General features: G+C 38.7%; 1 protein-coding gene across 5 annotated transcripts in view; it reads right to left on the reverse strand.

Annotated features, from left to right (window-relative positions):
• The window catches only part of LOC111514053 (uncharacterized), a 453014-nt gene that overhangs the window by 48506 nt on the left and 386458 nt on the right, over positions 1 to 18050 (reverse strand). For all 5 annotated transcript variants that reach the window (XM_074184385.1, XM_074184384.1, XM_074184383.1 and 2 more), the window contains one exon: positions 10022 to 10165. In XM_074184385.1, the coding sequence (XP_074040486.1) occupies positions 10022 to 10165 (144 nt within the window). The remainder of the gene's footprint in view (positions 1 to 10021; positions 10166 to 18050) is intronic.

An 18050-nucleotide genomic window follows, 5' to 3' on the forward strand; every position in this document is an offset into this window, starting at 1 on the left:
AAATTGAAATAATAATAAAAGCTGAAAATTAAAAAATATTATTATCCCCTCTTTCCTTTTTCCGCTTCATTGGTTTTAGCGGGAGATGACCGTTTGGCGGGAGTTGGTCGTTTTTCGCTTGATAAGAGGTTTCCATATGTTACGCTAGCTTGACTAAATGCCCAGTTGGACAACATATACGCGACTTCCTTGAATTTTCTCCTAAACCAGTGTTCCTCTTTGTGGATGATTTCAGCTTGAGTCCACTTGATATTATGTTGATGAGTCCAAATATGCTCTGCTATTCCGGATTTGCTGGTTTCTCCTCGCTGTGTGTGTATGATTCTCCGCACTCGCAGGGTATCCGGTAAATGCAATTCTTGAAATCGCAGTCCGCGTTTGGTGGCCTGGTTTTTGTGAGGCTGCTAAAGATAGTGTTCGCAGATCTGAAGCAGGTCCTGATGTTATACTTGGACCCAATCCTTCTTATCCTTTCCGATAATCCTCTGATGTAGGGAAGTACAAGTACTGGTGGTGGCGGCTTCTCTTCCTTGTGGAGCTCTTGCTGTCTTCTAGCTACCATCACTCTGGAGTAACCATTCCGTTGAAGGTCATTTTTGATGATGCCTATTTCTTTTTCGAGACATTCCTTTGTATTACAGAGCTCGAAAGCACGGTCTAGTAGAGTCTTGATGATTCCTCTCTTAGTCGATTGATGGTGGTTGGATTTTTGGTTCAGATACTGTCCTGTGTGAGTGGTTTTTCGATATACAGATGTTTCCCATTTAGTGAAGAAGAAACAACAAACACTCACAGCGAGGAGAAACCTGCAAATCCGGAATAGCAGAGCATGTTTGGACTCATCAACATAATATCAAGTGGGCTCAAGCTGAAATCATCCACAAAGAAGAACAATGGTTTAGGAGAAAATTCAAGGAAACCGCGTATATGTTGTTCAACAAGGCATTTAGTCAAGCTAGCGTAGAGATACGTGACATATGGAAACCTCTTATCAAGCGAAAAATGACCAACTCCCGCTAAAACCAATGAAGTGGAAAGAGGAAAGAGTGGATAGGTGAAAGGTGAAAGCACCCGAATGACCTATAAATAGTCAGATCTCGAAGGAAAAAGTCCAGTTATCACCCGAAGACGATTGTGGATACTAACAATCGAAACGTTGTAACGTAACTTGGTTTGGAATCTCTTCATTTTTATTATTATTTTTCATTTTTGTTAATGATATTTTTTAATTTTCAGCTTTTATTATTATTTCAATTTTTTATTTTCTGGTTGTAGCTTGTATGTTATTTCCTTGTAATTTCAGTTTTTTGTTTTAATAAAATTGTTATTTTCGGTTAATCTTTAATTTTTTCAGGGATTTCAAATCAATTTATATTATATTAGACAATGGAAGTCCGAACTGATGAAATACACCACGAAACATTGTCAACCACCTTCAAACAAAATTAAAACATAGCTTGAAGAAGAAAGAATAGGTAGTCGCCAATTTTTTTTTACTGAGGAGGTCGCGTCATGAGAAAAGTTGAAAAACGCTACTCTAGTCCACGACCCACGTAAATTTATCATTGACTTCTGGTCAAATACCGCAAACCTGAACAAAAAATAAAATAAAACTGGCCGTTTCATTCAGAAAAGCAATATTCCATGATTAGTTCTCTGGCAGAAAAATAAACCGGGTCGTTTTCCTATTATCGCACCGCATTCAACACTTTTGTTGAGTTATAGAGAGATAATTCATATCGCCATTCAGAGCTTTCCCATAAAAGTTATTTATCGCATTACGAAACCACGAAAAGAAAACCCTTGAATATTTCTTTCCGTGAATGAAAAGAACATTGGAGGATTCTGATTCCTGACCTGAATGTAAGGGACAAATGAGGTCAATTTTTTTGGAGTCCTATTTTTGGGTGTTTCATCTCATTGAGAGTGTTGTTGCAAATATGATGAGTAGGCAAGTGTGGCTCTGACAATCGCATGTGGCTCTGACAATCGCACGAGCATGTTTAGCTTTTGAGAATGTACTGGAGGCAACGATGGATGAGACTGGATGACACGTAGACTGAGTGATTTGACTGATCAGTTCAAAAATTTTCCATTAGTGTACAAATTGGATCAAACTGCGGAATGTGAAGTTCTTATCCGAACGGCAGGAAATGCAAATGAAAGAGAGTCAATGTACCATTTATAGTAGTTGAGTGTAATTGACGACAAGAACCAATATGTCACATATGGAGTAACATATGACAAAAAAAATAAATATGTTGAATATGAATTCGAAACATTTCGTCTTAGCTTCTCCAGCAGAAACTGACAGATGTAAGCTAAAAAACAACTACACTGCTAGCTGATATCACGACGGACGAATTTTTAGTAAAGTTTCCTCAAAGAAAGTTTTGCAGATACTTTTTGTTTCGTCCAACACCAAATCCTTGCTGAATTCAATCAAGTGATCACCTAGAGGAAGGTTTTGGAGTATTACACCTCGTCGGTATATAACAGATCGAACAAAGTCATCGACGATTACCAAGCAGAAAGACATGCTTACAGAAATAAAATCAGCTCGATGAGTTATTCTTCAACCTCCTGAACAACGCAGTTGATACTTCTACTAAACGGAAGGATCATTTCAAATATCACCCTGGTAAGACGTGAACTTCAGTTCTGATAATCCATCCACACTTGCTCATGAGCCAACTGTGGCATGGACGTATATATTTTCTTCCAAAGAAGATCGACCTTCGAAACACTGTATCAACAACAGTGAGCAAGCGCAGTGAGCCAAGAATGACAACTTTCTGCATCTGTGCGGCTGAGATTTCTGCCTTAGTGCGACAAGCCGGTATGATTTCAAGATTCGAGGGTAGAGAGGGCATCATTCCACAAGAACTCCAATAATCAGAACAACCATCTTGACAGAGTGATATGGATAGAGTCTGCGGAGTTCGAAGAGAAAATCTCGATATTTCATCCGTTTTTCCTCATCTTTTCCGTCGATATTCGTCTCGCCAGGAGCTGAAAATTCCACGACAAATATCGTTTTGCTCTGGTGGTCGAGAAGGACTACATCAGGCTCATTAGCTTGTATGAGCCTGAGGGTGGGGAACGAATAGTTCCAATAAATTCCACACTTCTCAATCCCCACAACGGATTCAATATCCCCTGGAGCGTAGGGCAACACCGTGGTCTCCTCAATATCGTAAGATTGCTGTAGATTGTAATATAGCACTCTTAGGGCTGTGTTATGTCGATGGATATAGGACGAGACCACATATGCTGAACATGCTGATAGCCAGTGCATTAGGGTCTCGGGCGCCTCGCGGCAGTCCCTGCACCTTGTGTCAGGAACCTCTATACCAATCACGCGACTGCGATAGACTGAGATGTTGAAGACACCAGCGTGGCAAGCCATGATGAACCCCTCAGTTTCCGACTCCAGCCCACTCGACCTGAGAAAAGCGAACGTCAGGCGCTTTGATAAGCCAAGGTCTCTAATGTTATTGAAGAAGACCCCGTGCATTGGCTTATCCTTGTGTTTCCGCAAAAGTAAGCTGATCTCTGCGGCTTTTATCTGAGCTTTTTGCTGAACGGTTTCCAACTCGGTGACAGAGTTGTGGTCACCTCGTTCAGTGTCGAAAACTATACCGAGTTCATCAATTGCTCGGGCAGCTGCCCTGAAGAAAAATGCTCCAATTCCTGCTCTCTTATGGTCACGGACCATGCAGAGAAGGGGATCCGAACTCCTGACGAGTTTACAGGCATTACAATTTAACAATCTCACAATCAGAAAACGTTTTGTGGAATTGAAGGTTCATAAAAAAATAAAAAGGAGACAAAAGGGAAGTCACTCATAACGATAGGTCTCACTACAATCTAGCAAAACTCACCTCAACAGCACTCTATTGTTGATTCAACGTTTGCCGTCAACAGACTTATTCTACCCGCCTACACACGGCCGACATTATAGCCGGCATTGAGCCGATGCGGAGTTAATTGTAATAGTCATGTTCCGGGTCATAACTGGCAATTTTTGGTGCCGCTTGTCCGTCAAGGCGTTGGCAATGCCGTTGGCAATGCCAATTGGCAAATTGTATTGGCAAACCCAGCGACTACGAAAACGTCTGCATAAGTGTTGGCATTCATTCAGTTTAGTCTCACAATGTTCACTGACGTGGATTTACCAATTTCAACTGCGGTTATCATACTCGAAAATTAAAAAGAAAGACGACGGTTTTGGGTACGTATCAGCATCCAGAGTAGAGTACAATATTTAACTTGTGACTCGATGTTCGAATTGGACGTATTGAATCTTGGGTAGAGATCTGGATGTGGTTTCAGAAACTTTTACGAATGAGAAGTAGTGATTTTCAATTTCTGCAAAATTGTCGGTGATTCAGCCCGGTGGATCTGATGAAGTTAACAACTGATATGACTGGTTTTAGAACTTCAGACATATCCAAACATTTTCCGCACAAGGACTGTTGATGAATGATACAATGTAAGACTAATGGTTTTGAACCACCATCATTTTCTACAGCCTTTGACACAAGTGCAACCACTCCTTTATTTTTACCATACATATTTTTGCCTCCATCAGTTGTTATAGATTTTAAATTTCTCCATCGAAGGTTCTTTTTATTAATGGCATTTTCAACTCCCTTAAAAATATCTGCCCCAGTTGTCGTGCCGTGAATACTATCAATATCAAGAATTTCTTCATTCACTTCATAGCTTTTATCTACTCCGCGAATAAAAATCAACACCTGAGCAGTATCTGACACATCTGTTGACTCATCCAATGCTAGAGAAAACCACTCATGATGTCCATTTTTGTCAGACAGGGTTGATGCGATGTCTTGCACCCTCCGAGCCACGGTGTTTGCTGTCAAACTGACACTTTTAAATAAATTCACCTTTTCGGGGCGTATTTCTTGGGCTACTGCAATCAAGCATTCTTTTATCATTTCTCCATTGGTGAATGGTTTGCCACGTTTTCCGATTTCAAGAGCCACACGAAAGCTGGCGCGAGTTGCAGACTCTTGTTGAGTATTCGCTTTGGTAAAAAAGATTGCTGCGATTTGAGTCCGCGTTTCAAAGCTTCACATTTTTCCTTCCGCAAACTTCCTGTATACTTGGAGTAACTTTGAAGATGTTTCGATTCATAGTGTTGTTTAATGTTATAGTCTTTGAGAACAGCTATGGTTTCATTACAAATTAAACATAGCGCCTTATTACTGGACTTAATCACAAAATACTGAAAGTTCCATTTTTCTTGGAACGTTCTCCATTCACTGTCGATTTTTCGCTTCTTTTCCATACTAACAAATCACACATAAAAACAATAAGTCAAATCAAAATACTTTTATTGACGGGTGTTTCTTTATTTCACAATATACAGTTTCGCTTCCTTCGCCTTTCCTACGCAGACTAACTCGAAGTTGCGCCGCTAGCCTTTTTATATGCAATTATTACCGCCATCTCAAGGTGATCGGAATACACTAGCTAGAACCAGAACTTTCTCGAACCAACGCGGTAATTCCAAATATTTAAATACGCCTAATGCCACCTAGCGGGTAGCTGATAAGATAGTACATAGTATCACTACTCGCCACTAGATGTCGTTATATGTCACAATACACAATAATAATTGAAATTCAAAAAAGCGTAAGTTTGCTAAGGTCATGCACTTTGCGACTATCCTAGTCTAGAAATATAGTTAAGGGCAGAAATTGGCCCTTGGAACAAACTGAAAAAATCATTATGGCCCGAAGGCTTCAAAGTTTGGAGACCCCTGGTCTAGTGTGTCCAATATCTAGAAGATTAGATGAAGAGGCAAACTTGGTTAATGAGTATTGCATTTCTGTTGTTAGGGAAAATTACCCCAAAAATCATGATAGAATGTTATTTTTCCGTTCTTTCTTCTTTTCTGTCACTGATATATTTCAATACAAAAATAAATTGGATACTGGGAGAAACCATTCTTGCGAACAATGAATGAAACAAAATATCATAATCAAATAATCCGAGATACTATTCAATTGCAACTGATAGAGATATGCCCTTCTTAGATTATATGATAGACCACCAATCTAATCTCAAATTCAATCAAAGTTGGAATTTCAAGTCAACATACGACAATGGCTGTTGGTATTTTTGAAATGACTACAGCACACAGCATAGCATAATGGTCACTAATGGTGATCACGGATGACGAAAAGGTTTGTTCTGGTTCTACGAAATTTAGGTTCTAGGACGTCAGGATCATGCGCAGGATAAATTAGGATTGATGAATCCTCTGTTCTGGTTTCGACTGCGAAATGATCCTAAACTGTTTGAGCTTTCTTGCTTGTACGCATCATGTATTGCGCTATTTCCAAACAGTTTGGAATGTTAAAATCAGAACAAACCTGAAATAAAAACAAACGGCGAATAATGATGCACCGTTGCCATCAGTGTGCCGATGATGCCAGTGATAGCCGAGCAATGAACCGACAATGAAGTTTTCCTGTAAAATTACAATATCGCCCCTTCATATTACTATTATCTCAGAACATTTTTATAACAATTTTTTTTTGAGAAAATACAGTGACTCTTGAGCCAAATTTGAAATGAAGCCATATCTGTGGCAATTACTGGTCACTACTCACTACTGACATATTATTTTGTTTGACATTAATTACCGAAGATTTCTGAGTATTTCACTGTTGAAGTCTAACAGTGGATTTCAGGGTAGATTCAAAGCAGCAAGGGTTCTCCAAGTCCGTGATTACAATCACGTAACAACCCTTAAAATTCACTAAAACCCGTGCACAGTTATCTGCTATCAGCGCACGTAAAACACAAACGGCCAACCCTTAATTCACAGACGGTAATCATTGAAGATATTTATTAATAAATATACGTTTTCCATTTTGAATTTAATTCTTCCTTATTGAATCGTGCTTCGAGCGCTAATATTTATTTTGTTTCAGCGAACAGGTTGGCTCATTTTTCAGTCACCTCGCCTCCTAACCAATCATAATATGATGACTAATTGTTGAATTTTATCTTTTCGTTTCATTATCTGAGCTGTGTGAATTTTTTGGGGTTAATGAATACACTGACCCGTTACTTGATGAAAATTAATAACACTGTTCATGATGAAAATTATACAACTTTCACAATAGATTTTACTTGAGACTATCAATCAATCAGTCAAAATATGTTTTGTTATCAAAGAATAACATCATGTGTACTATAAGCATGTATATATAAATGTAAATTAAATCAATTTAATAACATTTCATAAGTGTATGAAAATAGGCACTACGATATGAAATTGAATTGGCTAAAAACAATCAGTAACTTATTTGAAATTCAACATATAACAAACAATAGAAGCTATAGCAAGCGCCAAATGTGATGGCGAGCTATCGCGTAGGTATAGACTCTCCCAACTTAATTCCTATTGAATTACGATAAGCCCCTTGCCGGCCAATGTCGTACCTATAATTAGTTTCAATAATTAAGGTGTTGTAATTTCTTTTCATATTTCAGTTAGTATTATAGGTAGTAGTACACTCCATTGAAATGTGATATAATGATACATTCTTGATGACTGGTTTGTTTTTAGGTGATGACATTTTTTCAGAAACAACATAAATTATTCACACAATGCCAAACGCCAAAAGTATTGAAGGACAAGTAATGATAGACCTCTGTATGTCTTACTGTAGTAGGGGGCAGGCTCGCCATCACGTTTGGCGCTTTCTGTATATGATATCACAGTATATAGTTTGTATATGATATCACAGTATATAGTTTTAATCCATTTATCATTCTATTCTATCTACATAATAATCTTCTAAACTATAATAGGTTCTATGGGAAATTACTCTTTTTACTGCTTTTCTGAAGCTGGCGTTGGACGGTAGGTATATCTTTAATATTATTCGGAACACGATTGTATATTTTGCAGCCGCTATATATAATTGAATCCTTAACGAGAGTGGAAGATGGTAATGGTAGTTTGAGATGCCTACTTTGACGGGTGGCGTTTCTGTAATGAAATTTTTGTTTTTGTTCATTTATGAGACGCACTATATCAAGTACGAATATAGACATTACCGTGAATATGTTTTGTTGTTTGAAGTGAAGTCTGCTCTAATCGCGAAATTTTAGTTTACAGAGGTATCTCAGGGCTCTTTTTGGTGAAACAAAAACACTTTGAAGAACAGTACCACCGCACACATCCCAGAATGGGAAACCTTATCGGAAATTTGATTCTATGAAGGAATAGTATACTGTCTTTGCAGTTGAATATTCCAGTACGTTCGCAGCAATCTTCACAGCATAACAACCAGAGGACAATATTCAAGTTTTTGACGTGTTCATTGAATTTAAGACCGTTGTCAATGTATAGTCCTGGAAATTTAGATCACACACTGTTTTCAATAATCTGGTGGTTTGAAGAAATATCAGTAACTGCACATTTGAAGGACACTATTCGTGTGCGGCCAGATCAATATCTCATAAACCATGAATGTGCTTTATTTCCAAATCCGTGACAGTGCAATGTTGTTATATAACAGTAGATAATGACAAAATGTAATCAGATGAATGAATTTAATTGAATTTGAACTGGTATTCAACACAATTTTAAATTTCCCATGATACGATCATCATTATATTATGTAGGGTCTTCAGTCAGGTGCTTCCTATTTTTGAATTCAAATCAAACAAATTTTGTGCGATATATCATCTAATTCTTTATTATTTTGGAAGACCTATTGATGCCACTATGTGTGTAATATAAAATCGTTCAAATGTCCGCCTCGACTTCTCTGGGTGGAAGTTGGAGCGAATTCTAAACTTCCGTGTTTTCATGAATCTGCCGCATAAATCAGGCAAAATTTGACCGATCGCATGGGTTGTGTTGGTTTTGAGAACCGCGGAGATATGCGACTTAAGAAAACTCCACAAGAAAAAGTCTAACGGGACTAAATCGCACGATCTCGGTGGGTAGTTAACATCACCTCCACATGATATGACAATGCCCTCAATTCGCTCGTGCAGAATATCCAATGTGGCATTAGCTATGGTACGTACCTCCGTCCTGTTGAAACCACTTGTCGTTGATGTCCAGAGCATCCAATTCAGGCCAAAAGAAGTAAGTAATCATCGACCTACAGTGCTCGCCGTTGACAGGGATGACCTGGCCAACGTCGTTCTCATAGAAATATGGATTTTTCAACGCTGCCACCCCAAAATCCACACCAAACAGTGACTTTTTTGGGAAGCATTGGACGCTCTTAGATCTCAAGTGGATTGGTATCGTCCCAAATTCGACATCTCTATTTGTTCACGTAACCATTCATCCAGAAATGGCCCTCATCGCTGAAGATGAGTTTTCGATGAAAATTAGTGTCAGTTGCAAACTGCTCCAGAACCTATTCAGCGAACACACGTCGTTGTTGATGGTCATTTCGGTTACCTTCAGTTCCTGGGTTAGTTGAAATTTGTACGGATGCAGGCTCAAGTCACGATGCGGAAGGCCGAGTGCTTGTGAGCGACGCGTAACGGACTGCATCGGCTTCGCATGCACACTCTCACAGAGAGTAGCGATGTTTTCGATAGATCTTGCCTTTCGTCGACGTATGGGTATCGGTCGATCATTCATGGTGATTCAACAAAACAGACTGAATAAATGACAACTAATTTGACAGATTTAGCTTCAAGAAGATGGCCGTTATCAATTTTCAAAGTTCGGAAGGGCCGTTACAAGTGTAAATTTAATAAAAAAAATCGTTTACCTTATTACCGACTTAATGGTTTGTTCTCTACTGTTGAATAGAAAACACAAATTCAACTCATACACTCATGACAAGCACTAACGATATTTCAAATACATTTTTCCATTAGATTTTCTCTCTTGATTTATTTGCCCATTACCGCAACTCAACAACCAGCTCCGCTTATTTCCCTTTGCCAAAAATCATTTAATTTCATCGCCAACTAACCGCGAACGATAAAAATGATTTCTTACCTTAGTGTTACCGAAGAAGGCGGTGAGCCGCTGCTTTATTTGTTTTTTGTTCTGGTCTCCCTCATGAAGGGACTGCATCGAACTTCCCACATTGGGCTCTTCGACGCTCGAACTGGAAAAACCGCCCGTTCGCGGGCGATAGTTCTGAAAATGAAAAAAATTGTTACGAAACATACTGAAATTTGATCAGGAGATCAAATTAAATAAAGTGAAAATTTTATATATTCTATAAAATCTCAACACCCAACAGGTATAGTAAAATCATTCGAGGTACAATGTACTTGGAATTCATCATGAACTTGACATTCTCAAAATTGGGGCTCAATAAAATTTGAATTTTGATGTCAATAATTTCGAAAACAAATTACTTTATATATAAAAACAACACTGCGCTGTAAACAGATCTATTTCTTTTTTTTTAAGTGAGAGGTGGCAATGTGCACAAGTCTGTATGCAGTCCATCTAGCATCTCTTTCCAGAAAAATGTGGAGAGAAGGTAGATCTAGAAGGATCTCCATGGCCGCTGACAAGTCAGAGGTAACTCAATTACAAAAAACTATTCACCACTCAAAATGAGGCCCGACATTTTAAAATTATCTCACAATTCGTGATATATAGTTAGTGTGATCAGGAAGGTTCCCATAACATGGATTTTTTTAATAGCTTTATTCAAAGTTTGACTTTGGCATCAATTCCAGCTTTTATTGTAATTAAAAATAACCTAAAAAAAATAGTAGTGAAAGAAGAAGGAAAAGTCTGGGATTTGCGGAATAACTTGTGCGGATTGCGATAAAAAGTATGTAATCTTCATTCTTCAGTCATTCATTCAGCCACATTACAGAGTATTATTTTATTTGTTGTAGGTCCAGGTAGGAGCAAAATAAAATAAAATAAAAATAGAATAAAATTAAATATAAAACAAAATAAAGTACACATTCAAAACAAAACTATAATTTAAAATATATTCCCTCATTTCTAATTATTCAGAATTAAATTGGATGGATTAGACATGGATGTGTTTGTTATGACACTATGTAGTTTCCTACGAACTCACACATCAAATATTTTCGAATTAGTATCTTTTACTTATGGGTAGGTAGTTCCTTAATATGCACTGGCAATTTATTATATAATTTCACGTCTATGGTATTTCGTTCAGAAGCCAATAAACGACGTCTAGTTGGTCGTTACAATTTCTTGTGGTATAATAATTGTGATATAATCATAATAATAATAATATTTATTTACATTACATTAAAAGAAAAGTTACAATAAAAGAAGACATTCAATGGTAAATAAATACATACTAACCAACAAGGCAAGCCTTGGTAGTGGGAGTAAAACTTTACAAAAGTAATATCTATATATTCAATTAGCCTAATAGGGGATCTAGTCAAAGTAGACAAAATACCAAAAGGCAGACCTTGACTACAGTGAAATTGTCTACGTAGATCCAGAATCTCGAAATCATATCAGGAAAATTAAAAGAAAATATAAAATTGAAATGTGAATTATAAAGTTTTTGAAATATAAAATATTGTTGTAAAAATAAAATTCAAAATAGTGTTGTGAATATAAAATTTTAAAAATAGTGCTGTAAATATAAAATTAAGGATAATGATGTATATATAAAATAACATGGGAAGAGTATCGGAAGAGTAGTAAATAGTGCTGTTGATATAAAATATGAAGTCTAAAGTATATAAAATATATAAAATAAATATATAAATATAAATTATTTTTTTCAAGTTTTTATTTATTTCTATGAATATCCAGCAAACAACTGAGGATGTAAATACACGGTAAGGTTAGTATTTCTAAGTTTTCAAATATGGGCGACAACTGTCACTATAATTGGCTTTAGATATTATTCGTAAAGCTGGAGAGTAAACATTCCCACAGAGTCTACAGCGTTCTCCCATAGAGTTACACCGTAATTACTGTGAGAGTGGGATAAACCAAAGTAGGCTGTTTTCAAAACTGCCAGGTCAGCAAATCTTCTCAGTTTCCGTAATATGAAGAGAGATGAGTTTAATTTTTTACTTAGGTGCTCAATATGCGCTGACCATTTCAATTTGTCATACATAACAATTCCAAGTAGTTTAACTTCTGAATTGTTGGCAATCGTATTGTTGGTTGAAAAAACAATGTTAGACTGAACGGACTATGATAGCTCGCCACAGCATTGCTCATGCTCATGGTCGCGGATGATGAGAGATCAGGAATGAGAGAGTATTATTATTATTATAAAGTGTTTTTTGAATACGTTATGGATTTTCATCAAGTATCGGCCAATTCCATTAAATGTCTAATCATTATTTTCATGTGGTATCAACTAGTAAATTTATCGGACTCGGTACATTGGTCTTTTATTCAGCTACACTTGGAAAAGAGGGAGAATATAAATTTCCTGAATGGAATTAATTCAACAAGTTTGAAAGTTTAGTTGAAAATTGTAAGAAAGCATAGCTTACGCTCGACGAATTATCTAAATACCAACAAAACTAAAATCATCAGTTTAATGGCGAAACTATTTAACCCTTTTGAACATGACGCAGAAAACATTATAAATTCCACCCCAACCGGTTTATTCACCGGATTTCACACTGGGAAACTTCGCAACTCCGGGCGTATCTCTTTCATGAAAACATCATGTTAATCCGATGCCCCTATTCATTACATGGAATCCCGTGACATACTTTTCAATTGTTTTGTATGATTTGGGATTGACTTTTATGAATTAAACAACGGCCGAGCAGCTTCATAAACCGGCTGTTACTAATCGGCGCCCCACAAGCATTCAATTTACTTCTTGATAACAACGTGTAAGCACAGAATATTGAATTATTCCAGACTGTGGTGTGAAGGTGAATCGGAATGATCCGGTTGGCTGAGATTACGTGAGTTTGGACACTTTACAACAATGCCTTGTTCGGGTATCAAAATGAATACCTAGCTTGTGAGCCTGGCAATCTCCTTGTGCCTTTTGAATTCACGCTCACTGAACAACTATGAGGTGTTCTTGAAAATATCTACAAATATTGAACTAGATACTATGCGTAGACTGAATTTCGATTATAGTGAAGATTGACTTTTTGAAGTTATCCTTATTCTATTACTAGCTATATTTTTCAAACGTCAAGATTTATTATAGTGCTATTCATTATCACTATCATTGGAGTCCATGATAAAAACCAACATATGGAGAAACTAAAGGAGTAGTAACGTGAAATAAATAATATACGACGTCCGGCTATAAAATAACGAGACTGGTTATGAAAAAGGGTTATACAGTGGAGTCCCGATAATCCGAACTTCGGTAATCCGAAAGTCCGCTTAATCCGAAAGAAAAGTAGAAGAAATGTATTGCAATATATACATACTAAGGATTACAGTATGTACAAAGATAAGTGTAATTAACAAAACAGAACAATTTGAGCGTATGTAGTTCAAAACTATATTGGTTTAAAAAAGTCTGTTACATTTTTCTGTCGAAGAGAAGAAGACCTCTCCTTCGCAGCAAAATTGCGCCAACGCCTCAGAAACAAAGTATCCGCTGGGGTTGAGACGGACTCTTGCTCTACGTAGCGCAGTACGAGATCAAAGGCTGCCGCGGCGTCCGAGTGTGATACCCTCTGCTCGCTATCGTCACCGTCGTCTGCTTCACTTTCACTCTCGTCTGGGATGATTTCGCTTAATCCGAAATATTCGTTAATCCGAAATGGGTCCGGTCCCGATCGGACTATCGGGACTCCACTGTATTATACAAATCATTCTACATTCGAATGCTTCCCTTCAACATACTCCCCTCCCTTCGCCACACACCTCTCCATACTTTTTTCCATTAATCGAAACAGTGCTGGAAGTCTTTGGTGAGGGCCTTTAAGAGCCCTGCCGTTTTTTGCTTTACCGCTTACGTCGACTCAAATCGGGTCCCTTTAAAAGCAGAATTTATCTTCGGAAACGAAAAAAAGTTGCACGGTGCCAAATCTGGCGAGTACGGCGCGTGTTCGAGCACTAGAGTGCGTTTATCGGCCAAATACCGCTTCACAGAAAGAGCGTTATGGGCAGGTGCGTTGTTCTGGTGCAAAATCTACAAGTTGATATTCCACAACTCGGGCCGTTTCTTACGAACTTGTTCTCGCAGTGTTGCCAAAACTGACAAATAATAAGTTTGGTTAACAGTCTGACCCTCTAGAACTCATTATAATACCGTGAATGTCGAGAAAAACGACCAATATTGCTTTGAATTTTGATTTGGAGTTTCTTGCTATCTTGGTTCTTACTGAAGTGCTTACACCACTCAAAAACACGCGCACGAGATAGAGAATTGTACCTATTGGCCTCTTGCAACAATTCATAGCACTCAGAAAGTTTTTTTTTTTAATTTAAAGAGAAGTTTGAGATTGATACGTTGCTCCTGTTTTTTGTCACACATGGATTTTGGCACGAGAAAAAAATAGGTTCATTTCAAACTGCCACAGCACAAATACTATAATAGTGACAAAAATGTGTTTTGGTACTGAATAGAGAAGATTTCCAGATTCCCAACGCACTACTCGTTTTTTTCCCACCCCTCTAGGGCGCCTTCTAGGCATGCAGTCCCATTATTTATTAGTCGGACCTCGTATATATTGCATTTCAATTCATTGCATTTCTTCTCTTTCATTCATATGTTTATGAGGTTCCAGGCATTCTATCTTGGTCCTTTTGGAGAATTCTATCATTATTGATTTCATTGGCCTTTGTTTCTTCCTTTCTCGGACCATAATATTCAAGGTCTGCTGCATTAGTCGCATCATGATTCTGCTACCTGTGCTAAGAAGTCTCAATCCTAACACATAGATGGCGCTTATTACATTCACCAATTTTTCAGTTAGTACTTACCTTCAAAAGGAAGCTGTTGAAATTTTATGCTGACACACGTTAGTTAGGGAAGCCACAGATTATGCTGCAGACGACCCCTCCCGATATAGAAGGCCCCGACACTCTGTCGAATGAGGCCCTCATGTCCCCCGTTAACGGATGAATAACTTTTTCATCCATCCCACCCCAGCTAGGTAGGGGTATCCCGTGAAGGGCGGCACTGATGTCTAAGGACTTCATGCCGTCACCAATCAGTCATGAACCCATTGGTCCCTCTCAAGACCAACAATCAGCCAAAAGGGTTAGGGAGCTGGTCTCCAAACCTGGATGAAATGACGATGACATTCTGGTTTATGCTGACACGATGGAACGTCAGTTTCAGCTTAACGTTGACGATGATGACGACATCGACCGCGATATGCTGTTGGAAGACTGGGTTCACCGAATCCTCAGGGAGGATGATGACATCCTTACAGCTTCTGTGGAAGAGCTGAAGGGATACATCAGGGCCGCAAAGGCCAAGAAAGCTCCGGGGGTCGACTCAATAACCAATAGGTTGTTGAAGAGGCTCCCGAAAAATTGCGTCGAGAACTTACTGTTCATTAAAAAAAGTTCATTGGCCCTTAGATACTTCCCCAGAAGGTGGAAGCATGAGATCGTCGTCATGATCCCAAAACAGGGTCAAAACTCGCTGTTTCCACAGAACTATCGCCCGATCAGCCTACTCTCGTCGGCGGCTAAGCTGGCTGAAAAAGTTGTTCTCCAAAGGCTCAATGAAGAAGTTGAGGACCGAAATGTTCTGCCTGATGAACAATTTGGCTTCAGGAGAGAACACTCCACTGAGTTGCAGGCTCTAAGGCTGGTCGAAAACACCATCCATGAGCTAAATACAAATAAGAAAGTACACATTGTACCATTAGACATCTCGAAGGCCTTTGACCGAGTATGACACAAAGGCCTTCTGCAGAAATTAGATGCGTTCGACCTGCCTCGGGGCCTAATCCGGTGGATTGGGTCTTTCCTGAAAGACAGAACATTTCATGTTAGAGTAGAGGGCTCTCTGTCTGACAACAGAGAGATCCTCGCTGGAGTGCCACAGGGATCTGTACTCTCTCCGACGCTGTATTCTCTTTACACCAGTGATCTCCCAAGGTCCAAGCGTGTGAAGATATCCCTATACGCCGATGACACGGCTCCTCTCTCGTCTTCCATGGGTCGAGAGCTCGGCGTCGTCTATATGCAACGTGCATTGGACGACCTCGAGCGCTGGTACCTCGATTTGAAGATCCGAGTAAACCCGGACAAGACTCAGGCAATAACCATGGGAAGATTGTTATCTTTTCCGGCCAGAAAAGTGAGAATCTCTGGAAGGTAGATTTTGACTGGCAGGCACGGGTAAAGTACTCGGCCTTCTAATAGACCGTAGGTTCACTTGGAACCCGCACATTATGTGCGTCAAATCAAATCTCGAGGGTCAGATTGCAAGTATGTACCCTCTGATCAACAGAAAATCTAAAATGAGCTTGAATAACAAGAATACCATCTACAATACGATGTTCAAGCCTGTCATCATGTATGCTCCAGGCGTCTGGGGACAAGCAGCTCCGTCCAACATCTCCATTTTGGAGGGATTACAAAATAAGCTAATAGGGATGATTGTAAATGCTCTGTGGTTCGTGAGGAATGAAGCCATCCGCATAGATTTAACAGTCCATTCAGTCGAGGAATCGGCGAGTTTTTGATACTGCAGAAACTCACGAGTATCCGTTAGTTAGGAAAGCTATAGATTATGCTGTAAACGACCCCTCCCGATATAGAAGGCCTCGACACTCTGTCGAATGAGGCCCTCATGTCCCCCGTTAACGGACGAAGAAATTTTTCATTCATCCCATCCCACCCCAGGTAGGGGTACCTCGTGAGGGGTGGTACTGATGTCTTAGGACTTTCATACCGCCAACATCTCCTTAGTCATGACCCCATTTGTCTCTCTGACGAAAATCAGATAAAAGGGTAAGGGAGCTAAGCTCCAATCTGTCTGAACTGAAGATGAGTTTGCTGTTTATGATATCCTACTAATAAGTTTGTGAGTTATTATGCTGAGAGTGACACTACTTTTGTTATTCTCAAAACAATGGTTCAAAAACAATTTCATGTTTAAATTTTACCCTACTTCTTGATGAAAAAAATACCGTTCAAGCGAAACAGTGGCTTGAAAAGTATTATGAGGACTTTGCTCCATCAGAAACAACAAATAAACATTGGTTTGTTGACTTCAAACGTGGTCGTAGGGAAACCGATGATGCAGAACGCAGTGGACGTCCAAATGAAGCATTAACACTAGAGAAAAGATCCACGTAATCGTTTTGAATGATCGAGAATTGAAGTTGTGTGAGTTTGCTGCCACTGCTGCCATTGTTGAAATGTAAAGATATCAAAGGAACGTGTTGGCTTTATTTTGCATGAGAATTTGAGTGCGAGAAAGCTCTGTTCAAAGTGGGTGCCACGCGAGCTTACTGTTGACCAAAAACAAGAATGTCCTGATGATTCTGAGCAGAGTTTGGTCATGTTCAAACATAACGAACCGGAAATTTCGCGTCGATATGTGACAATGAATGGAACATGGATCCATCACTTCACTCCGGTGTCAAAACGATCGTCATCTGAGTGGAGAGCAATTGGTAAACGTCGTCGAAAGCGCCTGAAAGCACAACAATCGGCTGGAAAAGTTATGGCCTCGGTATTTTGGGATATGCGTGGTGTAATATTCATAAATTATCTTGAGAAGGCAAATACCATGAATAATTTATAGTTTTATTTTATAAGGTGTTGTAATTGAATATATGTATCTTGCTTTGTCAACAAGTTTTTCTTATGACAATAAAGCATATTTATTATTATTATTATTATTATAGTGAATATTATGTAGTATTATTGGAGCGTTTGAAGGCCAAAATTGCTCAAAAAAAACGACCACATTTGGAGGAAAAAAATGCTCCTTCATAAAGACAATGCAGTTTCACAACTGCATGAAAACGATGGCAAAATTGCATGAAATGTTCTTTGAATTGCTCCTGCATATACCATATTCGCCAGATTTTGCTCCCAGCGACTGATGGTGATTTGGAGACCTCAAAAAAATGCTCAGCGGTAAGAAACTCCGCTC

This window comes from Leptinotarsa decemlineata, unplaced genomic scaffold, assembly GCF_025532065.1.
Source record: "Leptinotarsa decemlineata unplaced genomic scaffold, Ldec_3_MD MMD2_tig00026354_RagTag_RagTag, whole genome shotgun sequence".
Classification (NCBI taxonomy): Eukaryota; Metazoa; Arthropoda; class Insecta; order Coleoptera; family Chrysomelidae; genus Leptinotarsa; species Leptinotarsa decemlineata.